Source organism: Ambystoma mexicanum, chromosome 6p (genome assembly GCF_040938575.1).
Source record: "Ambystoma mexicanum isolate Mex_15411 chromosome 6p, UKY_AmexF1_1, whole genome shotgun sequence".
NCBI lineage: Eukaryota > Metazoa > Chordata > Amphibia > Caudata > Ambystomatidae > Ambystoma > Ambystoma mexicanum.
In genome coordinates, this window is record NC_090935.1 from 549,716,018 (window position 1) to 549,733,091 (window position 17,074).

General features: G+C 46.3%; 1 protein-coding gene across 1 annotated transcript in view; it reads left to right on the top strand.

The window, feature by feature from the left end:
• The window catches only part of PPWD1 (peptidylprolyl isomerase domain and WD repeat containing 1), a 537,697-nt gene that overhangs the window by 224,510 nt on the left and 296,113 nt on the right, over positions 1-17,074 (top strand). The window contains exon 5 of the mRNA XM_069627352.1: positions 5,685-6,132. Within this exon, the coding sequence (XP_069483453.1) occupies positions 5,685-6,132 (448 nt within the window). The remainder of the gene's footprint in view (positions 1-5,684; positions 6,133-17,074) is intronic.

Below are 17,074 nucleotides of genomic sequence, written 5' to 3' on the forward strand. Positions count from 1 at the left end.
CCATAGACCATGCACCGGAAAAAGGACCGTCAGAAGCACTTCAAAACATTTCAAAACCTTTTCCTATCCTCCCATACGTTAGGAAATATTTCTCTTTATAGCACCTTTCCTTCCATTTCTATAAACCCCCAAAAGTGTTTTTTATTTTGGTATATGACCTGTTCTTTTTGCAGTGCATTGAAGCCTTGCTTCACTACACTGACGCTTTGCTCATCTGTCATGAGGAAACTTACATGTCCTTCTGGCTGTCCGTACAGGTAAACATTGTTTTTCCTTAGTCTTGTTAATTTACTACTTTTAGTAACTTGTTATCCTTTGTGGTAACGTTTTTCATTGTACAACACATCTTAAAATTGTTGTACAATACATCTTAAAATTGTTAGGCAAGATTGTATGCAGTAACCCTGTGGGAGACTACTCCAGTATTGTCGTCTTGGTATTAGGTAACCCACCTTTTGGTATAGGTCTGTACTACACAAGTTAGTAGAGTGACTGAGCAGCCAGACTTATCTCAAGAGGGGTAAATGTGAGCTGAAGAGCTGTAGCATCGACATCCACACATACAAGTATCCAAATAACACATACACTTAAGGTTTTCTAGTAAAATAATTATTTAACAGTCAGTTTTAAATAAGTTTTCTTTAAAAAGGGCAATATGCAACAATAAAAATACACTTCATTCAACTTTTTCAGATTTGGAATAAGCAAGTTGATACTAGTTAGATGCTGTCAATACATTTCCTACTCCCTGTGGTGACTTCAATTACTAGGCACTATTGGTATTTATATATCACTTTTTGGTACTTAATAAATTCTGGGTTTGTGGAAAAGGGTAGGGAAGGAAAAAGGTTAACAGGTTCTAAGAGCATGTGAGCACTTTTCAATCTCCCAATGAAGTCTAGAGTAGACCTTTCCCAGAAATACAAGGTAAACGTATGCACCACCTATGTGTGACAGTTCGAATCAAAGTCAATAGGTCAGAAGAGTCTGCAGGGAGCCAGGACAGCCAAAGTCATTATGAACAATGTCTAGGGAGCTGAGGTACTTCTTTAGATAGCACAAAAGTCTTGCACAAAGTTAGAGAGTTTGTAAGGAATCACTGTTGGGCCACACGCTGTTAGGCTTGTGAGTGTCAGAGCTGTAATCAACTCTGCAAAAAGCAGCTACTGCAAGTCTCAAGTGAGATAATGCAAGCTACAGACCAAAGAGATAAGTGCCCCTTAGTCAGCACAGTACCGTAGGTTTGAAGAAGAGGATCCAGCTGACCTCTGTTCTGGTTGCAGTCTGGGTTCCTGCGCCGCAGTTGTGGGGACAAGAGGCAGGACATCTGGAAGACGCCTGCACTGCAGTTTGAAGGTCTGTGGCAGCTATGTGCTCTTTTCAGATCAGCGGCACTTTCGGTTTCAGCTACTGGAAAATAGCACCACTGCGGTTTTGGACACTTGATGGGCTTCCCTTTCTTCTGGAGTACAGCACTCTAGTGAGGTAACTCTGGCTTGGGTTGTCCTCCTTCAGTAGAGTCCTCAGGATCTTCCTGGAGCTCTGGTCTGGCTTAAAGACGATCCACTCGACTATGGATTCTCAACCCCTGGCACTCTGTTCCCACAGCTGCCAGTTGGGGAAGGTCCTCCAGGAAAGTTTGTCTTGGGGTTAGTTGATCCCACCAACACAAGGGAAGAAGTCGTCCGTTCCAGGGCTTCTCTAGTCAATACGAAGTTGGAGCTTCCGCACTGCATCAAGGCTTCACTGGGCAGTTCAATGGTCCAGGAGGGTGCAGCAAACTTCTCTTCCAGTTTCCTTCGTTGGATGTTTCGTCCAGTGGTCGTCGGTCTTCAGTCCAAGAAACCTTGCCTTTTATGCAGGTTTCTCCCATTCATGCACAGCCTAGCTGTCACTCTCACAGCAGGGTGGCTGTCCTACAAGTCGAGTTGTAAGACTTGCTAGGAGACCGTGGACCCTGTTGGAAGGCCTGGTGACCAATTTGTGCTGCTGCCCTGGTAGAGCCCTGTCTTGTGGAAGATCTCAGCAGTCCTGCGAAGGAGCTGCGACCCTTGGAATGGAGGGAACATCCATTCTCAAAGTCAGCTCGCAGTCCTTTGAAGAGCCTTTTGAAGTGCCCTTGGCCCGCCCAGTGGCCTACCAGCTCTGAATTTGGCTACCGTGCTGCAGATGTCGACGTTTCGAGTTGAGGCCTGGAACATGGGGGATCTTCAGCGTGTGCCGTAAAACTTGCCTCTGTGACATTTTGTGGGCCTAACATCAAGGGGACGTGTTAAACAAAGTTTGTATGCAGTACCCTTTGGGACCACTACACACAACTAGGACTACAGGTGTAAGCAAAACCAACCTTTGGTATAAGTCTGTACTACACTGTTTTTTGGTAGCGGAGATGAGCAGCCAGGCTCATCTCAAGAGGGGAATATGAGCAGTAATGATGTTACACAGAGGTCTACGATCACAAGTGTTCAAATAAACTCTTAGACTCATAAATACTTATTAATATATTTATCTGTCAGTTATAGCACATTCATAAGAAGGAGGAAATTATAAATCATACACAAATACACTTCAACACTATTTTAGAAATACTTTTCAATAAGAGTAAAGGCAAAGATTATTAGAACATGAAAGGTTATAATTATTCTTAGACGGTGTAAATATTTAGAGTTCACCAGAAGAATCAATTCGATTCAATAGGCTAGGCCAAAGTCAATGGGCTAAAGTCTTGGATAGGATAAATCATTTCTGGTAGTTAAACGGAAAAGTCTCTGCAAAAGGTCTTAGGAATAGTTTGTAACAAGAAGAATCATATGTTGGGTCACAAGCCGATTAGGCCTGTGAGTTGGGAAAGTTTCAAGCACTTTCACCACGAGAGGCAAGTACTCTGTCTGGTTTTACAGTAGCTTACAAAATAAAGGAAGAGGCAGCTGATGACTTCTGTTCCTGGCAGTTCCTGCAGATCTTGCTGTTCCTGAGCCTCAGTCGTGGGGACCAGATGGAGGACGTCGGGGGACTCCTGTGCTGCCCTTGAACCGTCAACAGCTTTCAACTGGCAAACTTCGATTCCGGCAGCTGCAAGTAAAGCAAACAAATTGGTGTCCCCGTCCCTGGTTATTCGGTTTTCCTGCAGCACTCTGAGGAAAATACTTCTAGCACCGAGACTGGTATCCAGGTGGTTTAGTGTCGAGTTGATAGTCCCACCAACTCAAAGGGAGAAGTCGTCCTTGCAGGGCTTCTCTGTCTAGATGAAATTTGCGATTTGGACCTGCAGCAGGGCTTCACCGGGCAAACCAACGGTCCAGGAGTTGCAGCAGCCGTCCTCTTCAAGCTCGTCTTCGGTTCTTTCGTTCCAGTGGTCGACTCTGCCTTCCAAGCCAAGAGACTTGCCTTTTATTCAGTTCTCTCCCATTCATTCCAGCCTAGCTGCCACTCACCCAGCAGGGTGGCTGTCCTTGCCGGACAGTCAGCCAGCCAATCACCACAGAGTGCATTTTGGTGTCCTAGGAGACTAAGCACCAGCAGTTTCGTGCGCTAGAGGCGGTCTTCACTCCTGAAACCCGCCAAAGGCAAAGGGACCACACCTTGTTTGGCGTGCAGAGACAAACTCTAGAAGGACCTTTCCAAAAAGAAATGGTGAAAAAAGACGAGGACCTGTTTAAACAAAGGAGGATCAGATGCCATCTTGAAAAACATGGCTCCCGCGATTTAACGCTACCGTTGTTCGCGGTCGGGAAAAATCATGGTAGTTCATTGTAAAACCACTGCCACCAACCATTCTGAGAGGAAAGGGTAGCATTTGACTGCTACGTGAGTATCTAGACACAGGGCTAAGTAACCCCTCCAGCACTCTATTGTAAGGGTGTGCTGGGTCTGGGAATTTAAAAACACTAGTAAAGTCAATTTAACTTTACTTACTCTGGGAAACAGTAGTTTATCCCAGAGAAGGTAGTTAAACCTTGGGAAAGCCTAGAAAGGTTTCCCTGTGCCACTGCACTGAGAGTGCTGTGTAACACAAATTAAAAGATGATGCCTATGGAGTTGGTTAGACTCCATAACCAAAGGAAACGCAAGAGTAATACACATTTCAAAACACATGAGAGAGTGGGGAAAAAAGGCTCACACACTCCAGGTAGAAAGATCAAGTCCTCAAAATCCAGCAAAGTTGCTGGGCGGTCTCTAAGGTGAAGGGAATTAGCACATTTATGAGAATTCTCTCTAACAGGACCCGAGATAGGCGAAGTCTGAGCGCAGCAGTGAATCCCTTTGCATCGCCGTGCATCCGTGGCTGTCAACCAAAACTGCATACCTGCGTCCAGTCCTGTCCTGAGAGGAGCCCTGCATCAAGTTCTTTTGCATTTTTCAACTGGAAGACCTTGCAACAACATTAGTTGCCGACCAGAAGTGCTCAAACCTGCAACCCCTGGGGGAATAAAGTGCTGATGCTGACGGCGGGAATAGTGATTTTAAACCCTCTTCAACAGACCTGCCAAGTCCTGTGAAGATTCGGAGTACGGGGAGTGAGTTGTAGCGATACTTACCTGAACCCCAAACTCCCGTTGAAAAGTTTTGGTCCCTTTTTATAACTTTTTACATAGTTTGGCGTTGTCATTGCTTGTTCACACAAGCACTCTGAAAGTTGGCAACAAGTTTGTTAGTTAGATTAACCTGTCCCCTAACACTTGGAACTGTTAATTGAACCCCAGAAACCCTACTTTCATTTTTACCAGCTTCACAAAACTGTATGGAAATTTGTTGAAACTTTGGGCACAAGAGCACATAAATCTAAGGGGTGGACACCTGAGGTTAGGATTTAATCTCTGTGGACCTTTAGTGCTAATACTGATCTGTACCTTCCTTTTCAGGGGTTTGATCTGTATTTTACTCTACTGCAGTGATTGTGTATATGTATCCATTAGTACTATGTGATCGTATTACCAGTTTTAGTCATTTTTCACTGTTATTTGGCCATACGTAAAGAAGTATTTGTATACCTGTTTGTCGAAGTGTGTTCTTTGACCGATTCATTGTGGACCCCCTTACAAGCTTGCACCTCCTGAGACTTGGCCTAGACCACTCGCCTTGCTATCTTGAACTGGTTTGGCTACAGCTCCCAGAGTTGTCCCCGTCACAATACTTTGGCCTTCTATACATATGTCCACCAGGCCATATTATATATAATCAGTCCTAACGTCATAGACTATAATAAACTCCTTTAATAAACCCTTATTGAAATGTCTGGCCTCAAATTTTTTAAATTGCCTTTATTAAAGAAATATATGTATTTTTTTGTATCCACCTTTTTTCATATATTTTGCACTTTGGCCATTTAGCAGCATTAAATACTTTTTTAACCATTTTTATTTCATCCTGCCTCGGAGTGGAAGGTCTTTCTCTTGACTAAACTGCATTAGAGAATGCTTCCTGCATGAACGCCCTGGTTTAATTACTTGAAATAAGTTACCCTTTGTGTTCTTTTATGTTCTTGTCGTTTATCGGTTGGTGTTCAATTTAGCCAGTTTAACATGGATTCAGTGCATCCTTGGTATGTTGCTTTTTAGACCTATTTAAACCCTAATACTGAGAGTCAAATGTGCTAAAGAACTGCATTCTTAAATGTATTTCTTTTTGCTTTATGAAAAGATTACTTTGCTTATAACTTTGACGGTTATTCTTTTTCTTTGCAGGTACTGCCCTGGTCAGTGTGAGTGGCTTTTTTGCCCTGGAGATGCCATTTCTGCTGTAGCATCTTCTGAGAAGAGCACAGGGAAGATATTTGTTTATGATGGTCGAGGAAGTAACAAACCAATGCATGTTTTTGAAAGACTCCATTCCTCTCCTCTCACCCACATACGACTGAACCCTATTTACAAAGTAGTAGTATCTTCAGATAAGACTGGGATGATAGAATACTGGACTGGGCCGCCCCAAGAGTACAACTTTCCAAAGAATGTGCATTGGGAGTACAAGACTGACACAGATTTATACGAGTTTGCTAAGTGCAAGACTTACCTCACCAGTTTGTGTTTTTCACCTGATGGCAAGAAGATGGCTACTATTGGATCAGACCGAAAAGTTCGGATTTTCCGATTTTTGACTGGGAAACTCATGAGAGTTTTTGATGAATCTTTAAGCGTAAGTGTTGGACCCAATACTGAAATTCTGATAATGTGTGTGTGCATTTTGTGGTGTGTGCATTTTGTGGTGTGTGCATTTTGTGGTGTGTGCATGTTTGTGAGTGTATTTGTAAATTGGAAACCTTTCTTGAAATGTGGATTACATTTGCTGTTGATTTGTAATGGTGGCAAACATATTTTACTCTTGCATGTGACACCTTTTTGGGGGCTTTATGATTAGGTTGTAGCAATCCTTGTCAGCACATGGGATTTGCTATGCACCTGTATGTTTATCTAAACTGAACAGTGTTGTGTTTCTGTTTTTAAGCTGCAGCAAGGTGCCACCATAAATGAGAAGGGTGTCTATGCCATTAAAACCTTTCACTACAGAGGCCAACTGCGCAGCTATATGTACTGTTTAACTCCAACATTTGGGTACTAAGTAAGCAATTTCTTCATTCTAGGGTTGACCTCACCCCCTTTCTGAGTGATTGCAGAAATTATATTTCTGATGCTTGTTAATCAACTTAGAATCACATGCTGTGCATATGGTTCGACATGCAGTGGTAACCGCAGAGTATTGCATGACTTTCGAGGATCGAAAGGGGACGTCTGCATAGGCGTGTCTGTAACACTATCCCTAACGTGATGTTACCCAAAATCCCTCATGCGCCGCGGTCCCTCAGATTGTTTTTTTCTGCCCAGATTACTGGTCGCGCTAATGCGGAGCTCTTAACTAGAGATAGCATTATTGTCATATTTATCGACTTTGTCGTTATTCCCGTTAAGTCACTTTGACAGTTGAATCCTGTGAAACATCGCTGAAGACTGCGGTGGACTTTCAGCGCCCGATTGATCCCAACGGCGCTGCCGCCTCGTGGCCGGGCCATCTGGCCAGCCTACACAGTAGAGAGAAGGGGGTTGGGGTGGACATATCCTTTACAGGTATGCCTTTCCTCTATCACCCTCTCTGCTCCCTGGGGTTTGTCATTGCTGTAACTGCCTTTTGCTATGGAAAAGACGCCATTTAGATTTTATCCCTCGTGTGGGGCCAAATATCCTTGGAAAGACGAGCACTCTTGGTGCAACAACAGTCTTCCCCTCGACCACAAAGAAGCGCGTTGCGTGGCCTGTAGACTCCTGCGCCCTATGACGCTTAAGGAGCACCGCTTGAAGGGGTGTGCGGCTGTTAGACAGAATCCTGTGCAGTGCCCTTAGGGACCACTACACACAATTAAGACTACAGGTGGCAATACAAGTTTTACCTTTGGTACAAGCCTGTACTACTAGGTTATAGTGGTACCAGAGCAGCCAGGCTTATCTCAAGAGTATATGAGCAGTAGCAGGGATTACACAAAGGGACCACAATTACTGTGGCTCAAGCAAACACTGACTCAAGATTTCAGGTAAATATACTACATCTAACCAATTCACTTTGTACAGTATGTCTCAAGGTAAGTACCCTGTGTTTGAATGAACTGGTGTTATGAACCAAACACGATGCCGAGTATACGGTTGCAATCACTTTTTGACAGGTCGGTCTACTCAATAAACGCTTAGCCGTGACATGAAATGCTACCGGGGCAAAAACACACTTGGCACCTGAGATACCCAGAGGGAGTTGGAGGCAAAAATCACAGGCAATAGTTAGGTTAGGCAGACGGCATCGAGAAACACTCAGAAACAGGAGTTCAAAAGTCAAAGGGTCGGAGCCAGGGTTAAGTGACACCATAGACCTGTTGCCGAAGATCACACCGTTAGACAGTTCACGATTCAGCGTAGCCCAAAAGTACTTTGATATTGTCAATGTTCGGAAGCAAAAGTTATAAGAAGGAGGGAAGACGAGGACGAGCCTTGAGGAAGAAACGGGGTTACCCAGTTTTCTCGAGTAGGGCACAGTACCTTATTCCAATGATGCAGCTGGTGCCCTGGCAGTTGTCCTGTTGGTTTCCCGCAGACCCACGATTCCTGGAGCTTCGTTGTGAAGGAGGATGTCTGAAGGGGGTCTGCACCAGACAGGGATGAAGCCGGCAGCAGCGACAACAAATAAAAGGTGCGCTCCTTAAAAAAACAGAAGAGACTCGACAGGTGGCTATCCGGACCACTACAGCAGTGTGCAGCAATTTCGACCACGGCAGAGATCTCTGGCTGAAGATGATGAGCTGGTTATCCCCACCAGGCTCAAGGGAAGAAGACTCCGGACTGGATCGCCACTTAGTCGTCGAAGGGTAGATAGCTCAGGACTGCAGCAGGGCTTCACCGGGACGGGGTATTTGCAGCAGCCGTCGTCCTTTCTGCTTCTCTTCTGTTCCTTGTAGTTCCAGAGGCGACTCTGACTTCTAGCCCAAGAGACCTGCCTTTTATGCACAAAAACCCCATTCACACAGCCTGTCTGTCAATCACGCAGCAGGGGGGTTGTCCAGCCGGGACAACCACCTCAGCCAATCATGGCAAAGTGCGACTTGGGTTTCCTAGGATACACTGTGCAGGGGGTGACTACACCCCTCCCTCACATTCAGCCCCCTAGACACCCAGGCGCCTTGAGGAGGGCTTCTCTGCAGAAGCCTGCCAAAAGACGGTGAACAAAGAAGGCGAACCTAGTTTGCTGCGCAAAGTAAAACACAAGAAGGACTTTAAGAAAAAGAAATGGCGAATAAACCCAACCGGAGCCAAAAGAAAGACGATTTGGTCAAGCGGGTTTATGTTCAAGGCTAACATAATAGCCAAGAACAGTACCACGTTTATCTAATATAATCGCGGTAGAAAAGTTAGGGTAGATACCACTGCCACCAGCCAAGAATAGATGTTAAAAGAGCAAAACAATGCTCAGGGAGGTACAGACAGAAAAGGGGTACAGATTAGCCCTTTCCAGTACTCCATGTAAGATGGGCTGTACTGGGTCTGTGGTAAAAATGACTATGTAAAGTAAATGGCAACTTTACCTTTCTCTGGGGGACAGTAGTCAGCCCCAGCGAAATGGAGTCAGAGGGAAGTCTTAAGGACAACCCTGGGTTACTACACTGAGGGTGCGGTGTAATCCATACAAGAACAGGGGCACCTGGAGTGGTGTGCTCCAATGCCCAAGATCACACAATGAGTAAAAACACATAAGCCAAAACACATGTAAAAGTGGAAAAAGGATGTACACTCTTACCAGGTGGAAAAAATAAACTCCAGAAATCCAGCAAAGCTGCTGGGGGACTCACTAGGTGAGGGAAATTAGCCCTAGAAGGAGAATTCTCCCCAACAGCAGCCTGCGGCATGTCGCAGGCCGGATGTTCTTCCCCCGCCACCGAAAGTGTTGGGAGGGTAGGGTGTGGGTGGGACTAGCAATGACCAGGCCTCCGTGTCGTAAGCCATTGACCTAACGGCGGACTGCTCTCGGAAAGCGACGCCCGTCCTTGACCCCACCAAGCCTGATTCGAGTCAGGCTATGGGGAAAACACCCGGCGACAGGGGCACACACGATCGCCAAACACACAATGCAAGGTTCTGCTTCAACGGCACTGTCGAAGCATACCAAAGCGCCAACGGAACCGTCAAACCTCGACAGGATCCTCTGATCGGCATGATCAGCAGCCTTCCCTGCAGCCGCAACCTGCGACTGGGCAATCCAAAGTAAAGGGCGCTAACACTAAAACATTTGCTGTCGAAGCGCACCAGGACGACGCGCAGACGTCACTTAAGGCCCCGGTGGCACCGAAATCCACCGCTCAGCCTCCGGTTCAGCCGGTAGATCGACCCGATTTCCCGAGTAACGGCGAGAGCAAGGATTGCTTCGGCAGTTAGACTGAAGAAACGGTCGAAGGAGGTGGAGAAGCATAAAGAACAGCCTAGAGACTTGCCAAAAGACACGCCACAGCGCCCTGAACCCTGCCAGGACAATGCTGACAGTCCTTTGCCTTTGTCCACTATATTAGGGGATATATCTCGACATCACAGAGAAGAAAATGAACCCTTTGCTGCCCTGGACCCCTCTGGCTCATCCTCATCGACCAGGGAGAAATTTGAGGGATGTATGGACCGATTGGAAAAATGTCTCTTTCTGAGAAGCTTGCTCCCAAGCAACCTTGAGAAGACCTTCCTTTTACACCTGTATCCAAGTTCCAGAGGACCTTTGGAAGATCCACATGAGGAGTTTACCTGTGTCCTCACTGATGATGATGTTATGGACACATATGATCAGGATGAGGATACCACCTTTCTGGAAAACTACAATGTGGATGAGCAGGCAGATCTTATAGACAATTGGGAAGACAGTCTTTAGGTTGATGCTCAACCTTGGACGTCCCTGTCTCCCACCCAGGACCCCAATGTCCTCTGCATATATCCCACCCCCTTCAACCCTATATTGTAGAACATTGTACACTGTAACTCAACTGTAACTGTATGTTGTCGAGCCTCACACATTGGGCCGCTTATTGTAACCCACAAGCAAGCCTCCTTATGTATACTTATAGCGCCTCGTTGCCTAGAGAGCTGCAATGTGCTTTACAAATAAAAAAACTCTGGCCCGCCAGGCCTCCCCAGTGGACGATCAAATGGCGTTCAACGCCATCTTTAAAAAAGGCTGCTGCCAATGTTCAGTTCGCCACTCAAGAAGCTTTACCAAATTCTGATTTTTGAGGAGGATATACTCAAAGAAAAACATCCAGCCAGCCAGGCCATCCCTTTGTTAAACTCTGTTAAGAGAAGATTGGCACCTTCCTTGTTGACGCCAGCCCAAACCAGGGCGGTGAACCCTAGAATTGAAAAATTGTTGCGTCCTCCTCAGACAAACCCTGCCTACATCAAGGGTCATGCCACTCCAGATTCGTTAGTGGTTACCACTACTAGAAAATGGGCTGGTGTTCCACTATCTACAGGAGAGGCACCACCCGATGAGTCCAATAGACTGCATGCACTGGGAAAGAGAGTTACGACTGCTGCTGCATTTTCCACACAAGTAGCTAATAACACTGCGCTATTGGCCAGCTATGCAGACACCCAGTGGAACCTTCAGCAAGAAGGCCTTCAGGAAGTGCCAGAACCTACATGGACCAAGTTGCTCACCATCGTTACGGAAGGCAGGCAAGTTAACCAGAATGTGCTCAAAAACACTCTGGATGCTGCAGAGACAGCAGGAAGAACATTGGCACAAGATACCTTGCTCAAGCAACATGCATGACTGAGGAACTCCGGTTTGAAACCGGAGACCCAAGCAGCCCTGATAAACCCGTTGAGGAGACCAACCTGTTTGGCAAGGCAGTGGACGATGCACTGCAAACAGCCAAGAAAGAACATGAAACACTCTAGTCCCTTCAACAAATTACCAAGGAACCCTCTCCTCAGGGAGGAAGCGGGTCCCGCCGGTCCTTTCAGGGGCAATCTCGTTTTCCCCAAAGCCACTATAATGCAGGAAACAAATGGAATTTGGGACACGGGTCTAATACCTCCACCACTTATCCACCCAGAGGACAGCGGCGTGGGTAAGGTAGAGGATGAGGTTCCAACCCCAGAGGCGCCCCAGCCTCTGGTCAGAAATGGCCTTCGGATCCAGGTCCCCTCCCATGCCACCCCAGTCGGGGGGGGCGTATAACATCTTTCCTTACTGCATGGGAGGGGATAACAGACCAATGGGTACTCAAGACTGTCGCCCACGGGTATTGTATAGAATTTGCCCAACCACCCCAATTCAGACCACCAAAGTCAACACGCCTCATGCCGGACCACCTGCGGATCCTGCTGCAAGAGGTGGGAGACTGTTAGGGAGAATTCTCGAAAATGTGCTAATTGCCTTCACCTGGGACACCCGCAGCAACTTTTCTGGATTTTGAGGACTTGATTTTTTTTTTTACCTGGAAAGAGTGTGAGCCTTTTTTCCCACTCATGTATTTTGATGTGCGTTTTACATTTGTGTTCTTTGATTATGGAGTTTTAGATGACTCCATAGGCATCATCTTTTCATGTGTGTTACACAGCACCTTCAGTGCAGTGACACAGGCGTCTTTTAGACTTCTCACAGGTTTAAATACCTTCTCTGGGATAAACTACTGTTTCCCAGAGAATGTAAAGTGAATTTGACTCATGTAGCAGTTAAATGCTACCCTTTCCTATTGAAAAGGCTGGTGGCAGTGGTTTTACAACAAACTACCATGATTTTTCCAGACCGCGAACATCGGTAGCAAAAAATCACGGAAGCCATGTTTTCAAGATGGTGCCTTAAGCCCCTTTGTTTAAACCGGTCCTGCCGTCTTTTTTTCGCCGTTTCTTTTTGGAAAGGTCCTTCTAGTGTTTTTCTGCGCGCCAAACCAGGTTTGGTCCCTTTGTTCGCGTGCCTTTGGCGGGCTTTAGGACTGAAGACCGCCTCTGGCGTCTGGGGTGGGCAGGAAGTGAGGGAGGTGCCCGAAACTTCCTGTTCTTAGTCTCCTGGGAGACCCAAATGCACTCTGGCAAGGACAGCCACCCTGCTGGGTGAGCGACAGCTAGGCTGGAATGAAAGGGAGAAAACTGTTTAAAAGGCAAGTCTCCAGGACTGGCAGGCAAAGAACCGAAGAACTGAAGATGAGCTGGAAGAGGACGGCTGCTGCAACGCCTGGACCGTTGGTTTGCCCGGTGAAGCCCTGCTGCAGGTCTGAATTGCCAAACTCCATTCAACAGAGAAGCTTCTTCAAGGACGGCTTCTTCCTTTTGAGTTGGTGGGACCAATCAACTCATAAGACACCTGGATACCATTCTCAAGGCTGGTTAGGATTAACCAGGGAGAGGGACATCAGTTGATGATCTTGAATCTACAGCTACTGGAACTGAAGTGACTCCATCTTGTTTGATTTCTTCAACGATCCCGTGTAGTGCAGGAGTCCCCCGACGTCCTCCCACTGCGAGATCTGCAGGACCTGCCAAGAACCACGACTTCAGCAGCATTTGTTTCTTCATACAAAAGGTACTGTGCCAACCCATTTGAGAGAACGCCACTCTTGCGGTGAAAGTTTGTTGAACTTTCCCAACTTGCAGGTCTAATCCGCTTATGACCCGACATATGATTCTTTTTCGCCTAAACTATTTCTAAAAACTTTCGAAAAGACTTTACCGTTTGATACCAGAACTGCTCTTTCCTATCCAGAACACTAGCCCATTGACTTTGGCCTGGCCTATTGACTTGAATTGAACTCTTCTGGTGAACAAACTATTTTCACTCCCTAGAAAGTATATGTGATCTATTCTACTTGCTTTTGGCCTATTTTCTCACTGCTAAGTAACTGAACTGCCATTTTGCTCCTATTTCAATGGAGCTCTAACTGTCTCAAAAGCTTAGTTGTGTATAGAAGTGTATGGGTATATAATAAGTTGCCTTCTGCTAGTGAAATGTTTTCTAAATGATTGTGTAATAAATGACTAAGTGTTTTTACCAAGAAATCTTGAGTATAAGTGTTTACTTGAACTACTGTGATTGAAAGTCCTGTGTGTAACTACTTGTACTGCTAACATTCACTCTTGAGATAAGCCTGGCTGCTCAGCTTGCTACCAAAAACTGTGTGGTACAGACTTATACCAAAGGTTGGTCTTGCTTACACCCGTAGTCCTAATTGTGTGTAGTGGGCCCAGAGGGTACTGCATGCAGTTCTGCCTAACAGAGACCGTTCTAGGAAAGAACGCCATAGATGTCGTCCCTATTCTACAGGTAAACAAAGGTATTTAGTGTACTTCCTTGTACCCAAAAAGAATCTCACCATGCGCCCTGTGCTAGACTTGCGCCCACCGAACAAGTTTGTCAAACCTCAAAAGTTTTGCATGATCACTTTACAGGAAGTAATCCTGCTGTTGAGATGGGGGGATTACATGGCAACACTGGACATGAAAGATGCCTACTTTCATATTTCAATGTTGCCAGCGCTCAGAAAATACCTAAGGTTCATGATAGAGGACAGGTACTATCAGTTCAAGGTACTGCCCTTCGGCATTGCCTCGGCACAGAGGGTGTTTACAAAGGTACTGGCAGCACACTTGCGCAGACTATCCGTTCCGGTTTACCCTTACCTCGACGACTGGCTCATAACAGGGGAGTCATACGAAACATGCCTATTGAACACGCAGAAGACAGTAGACCTTATTCAGTCTGGGATTCTCCATCAACGAGAATAAATCCAGCCTGGTCAAAAAGTTTCTAGACACTCTAATTCATACGAAAGACGGCCTTGTCTTCCCCTCCAACGAGAGGGTTCAAGACATGCTGTTTTAGATCCCTCAGTATGTAGCCAGTCGGGAAGTGACGGTACGCAAAGCCATGTGACTGTTAGGAATGATGGCATCCTGCATTTATTTAGTTCCTCACGTGCGTCTGCGTCCCATGCAAAAGTGGCTCAACGGCCAGTGGTGTCAGGCCAGCGGACAATGGGAAGATCTGGTAGTTGTCTCGCCAGCCCTCGTTCTCTCTGCAGTGGTGTTCGAGGGAAAACCTCTTGAAGGCAAAGACCTTCACCACTCCCGCAGTAGAAGCCACTCCCACGACCGACGCATCTCTCACGGGGTGGGGGGCTCACCTGCTTCAACAGACATCGCACGGCGTGTGGCCCCACAAGTAGCATCCAACCACATAAATCTGTTGGAGCTATTGGCGATTTTCAAAGCACTGAAAGCCTTTCAAACAGTTACAGGGGAAGGCAGTCCTGATCTTGACAGACAGCACCACAGCCATGTACTACCTGAGCAAACAGGGAGGCACACACTCTCCAGGGCTATCCAAGCGGTCTCAAAACATTTGGATATGGGCTCTCAAACACAGGATGTTCCTGTTGTCCCAACACGTTCCATGGGATCTCAATCTTCTGGCAGACGTACTCGCCAGAGATTTCCCACTGCCCGTAGAGTTTGAATGGCAACTACACAAAGACCTCGTCTCCAACGTTTTCGCAGAATGGGGCTTCCCAGAGATCGACTTCTTCGCAACTCTGGAGAACGCTCAATGCCAAAATTACGTCTCCAGGTACCCACAGAACCACTTCAAGGGGAGCGGGGTCTGGATGGCATGGTCAGGGTGATTTGTTTATGCTTTGCCCCCCACCCAGTCTCCCTTACTCAACAAGATTGTGCACAAGATGCACCAGGAACCAGTCACCATGATATTGGTGGCCCGCCAACCCTGGTTCTCTCTTCTGATGGAGCTGTCCTTCTCCCCTCCTATGAAATTGCTCTGCCCGTACAACATGTTATCTCAGGACAGGAGAAACGCTGCACCCATGCCCGCAAACTCTGAACTTAGTGGTCTGGCTCCTGCGGTCATAGAGTTCGGACACCTTCAACTCCCTCAGAGATGTATGGACATACTCAGGGAAGCGAGGAAACCCAACACCCGATATTGCTATTCCAGTAAATAGAAACATTTTGTTATCTGGTGTAAGGCCAAGGACGTCAATCCTATTGACTGCGCTCCTCCTCACATTGTATTGTACGTGACTCACTTACTAGATTCAGGTCTGGTTTTTAATTCCCTGAAGGTGCACTTAGCTGCTCTCTCAGCCTACACTATGTCACAACAGAAGGTGTTGTGGTGAAAATGACAGTTATCAAAGCTTTCATGGAAGGGGTTAAGAGGATTCATCCCCCCATTTCAAACCCAGCTTCTGGATGGGACTTAAATGTGGTTTTGACTAGACTCTTGGGATCCCCCTTTGAGCCTATGCACAAGGCACGTGTTAAAGACCTTACCTATAAAACAGCCTTCCTAGTGGCTATCACTTCTATAAGATGGGGTTAGTGAACTACAGGCCCTTTCAGTACTAGACCTCTTTATTACTGTTCACAGGGATAAGCTGGTTCTGCGCACTCACCCTCGCTTTGTGCCTAAATTTATTTCCACGTTCCATGTGAACCAGTCAATAGAACTGCCCACTTTCTTCCAGAACCCCTCTAACATGGCCGAAAGAAGCCTGCACACGTTCGATATGCACAGGGCAGTCGTGTTTTATCTGGAAAGAACGAAACCACTGAGAAAGACAAACCAATTTTTCTTTTCCATGGCAGCTGGCAGGGAAGGAGATCCTGTCTCGAAGTCATCAATCTCAAGGTGGATAGTCAAATGCATCACACTTTGTTACACTCTGGCTAAAAGAGAAATGCCCTTCAAGCCTAGAGCACATTCTACTCCAGGCACTCAGGCTTCCATAGCATTCATTGCAAATGTTCCCCTAGAGTCCATTTGCAAAGCGGGAACCTGGAGTTCTGTACACACCTTTTCAAAACACTATTGCCTAGACAATCATTCTAGGTCTGATTCTCAGGTGGGACAAACAGTACTAAGACATCTTTTCACTACTGTTCCTTCTCACAACCCACCTCCAACTCCGGGTACTGCTTGCTAGTCTATGCACAGCATGTGATTCTTAGCAGGTTAACAAGCATCAGAAGACATGCATTACTCACCGTAATAGCATTTCTGATTATAGTATCTGCTTAGATTCACATGCGCCGACCCTTCCTCACCGCTCAGGTGTAAGGAACATAAGACGTCTTACTACTTTCGCTATTTTATGTACTCACTCGCGATAGGATTTTTTCTGCCATGAGAGAGTCCAAAGACTATCAGAGGGACCTCGGCGTGTGAGGGATTTTGGGTACACTACACGTCACGTTAGGGGTAGTGTTAGACACCCCCATGCCGACGTCCCCTTTCGATCCTCGAAAGACAAGATGCAATACTCCGCGGTTACCACTGAATGTTGGACCATATGCACAGCATGTGAATCTAAGCCTATACAATCATCAGAAATGCTATTACGGTGAGTAATGCATGTCATATTCAATCTAAAAGTACATTACTGGTGATCACAATGCCTGGGTCCATTGACTTTATCACTACAAAAAATACTTCGAATGGATTGTGTCCTCCTACGTATTCCTTATCTTTTGATATTTCCAATATCCAGTTTTGCTGCTTCAGAAAAAGATTTTCAGCGGGGAGCGCTGTGCGTCGATGCCTGTCGACT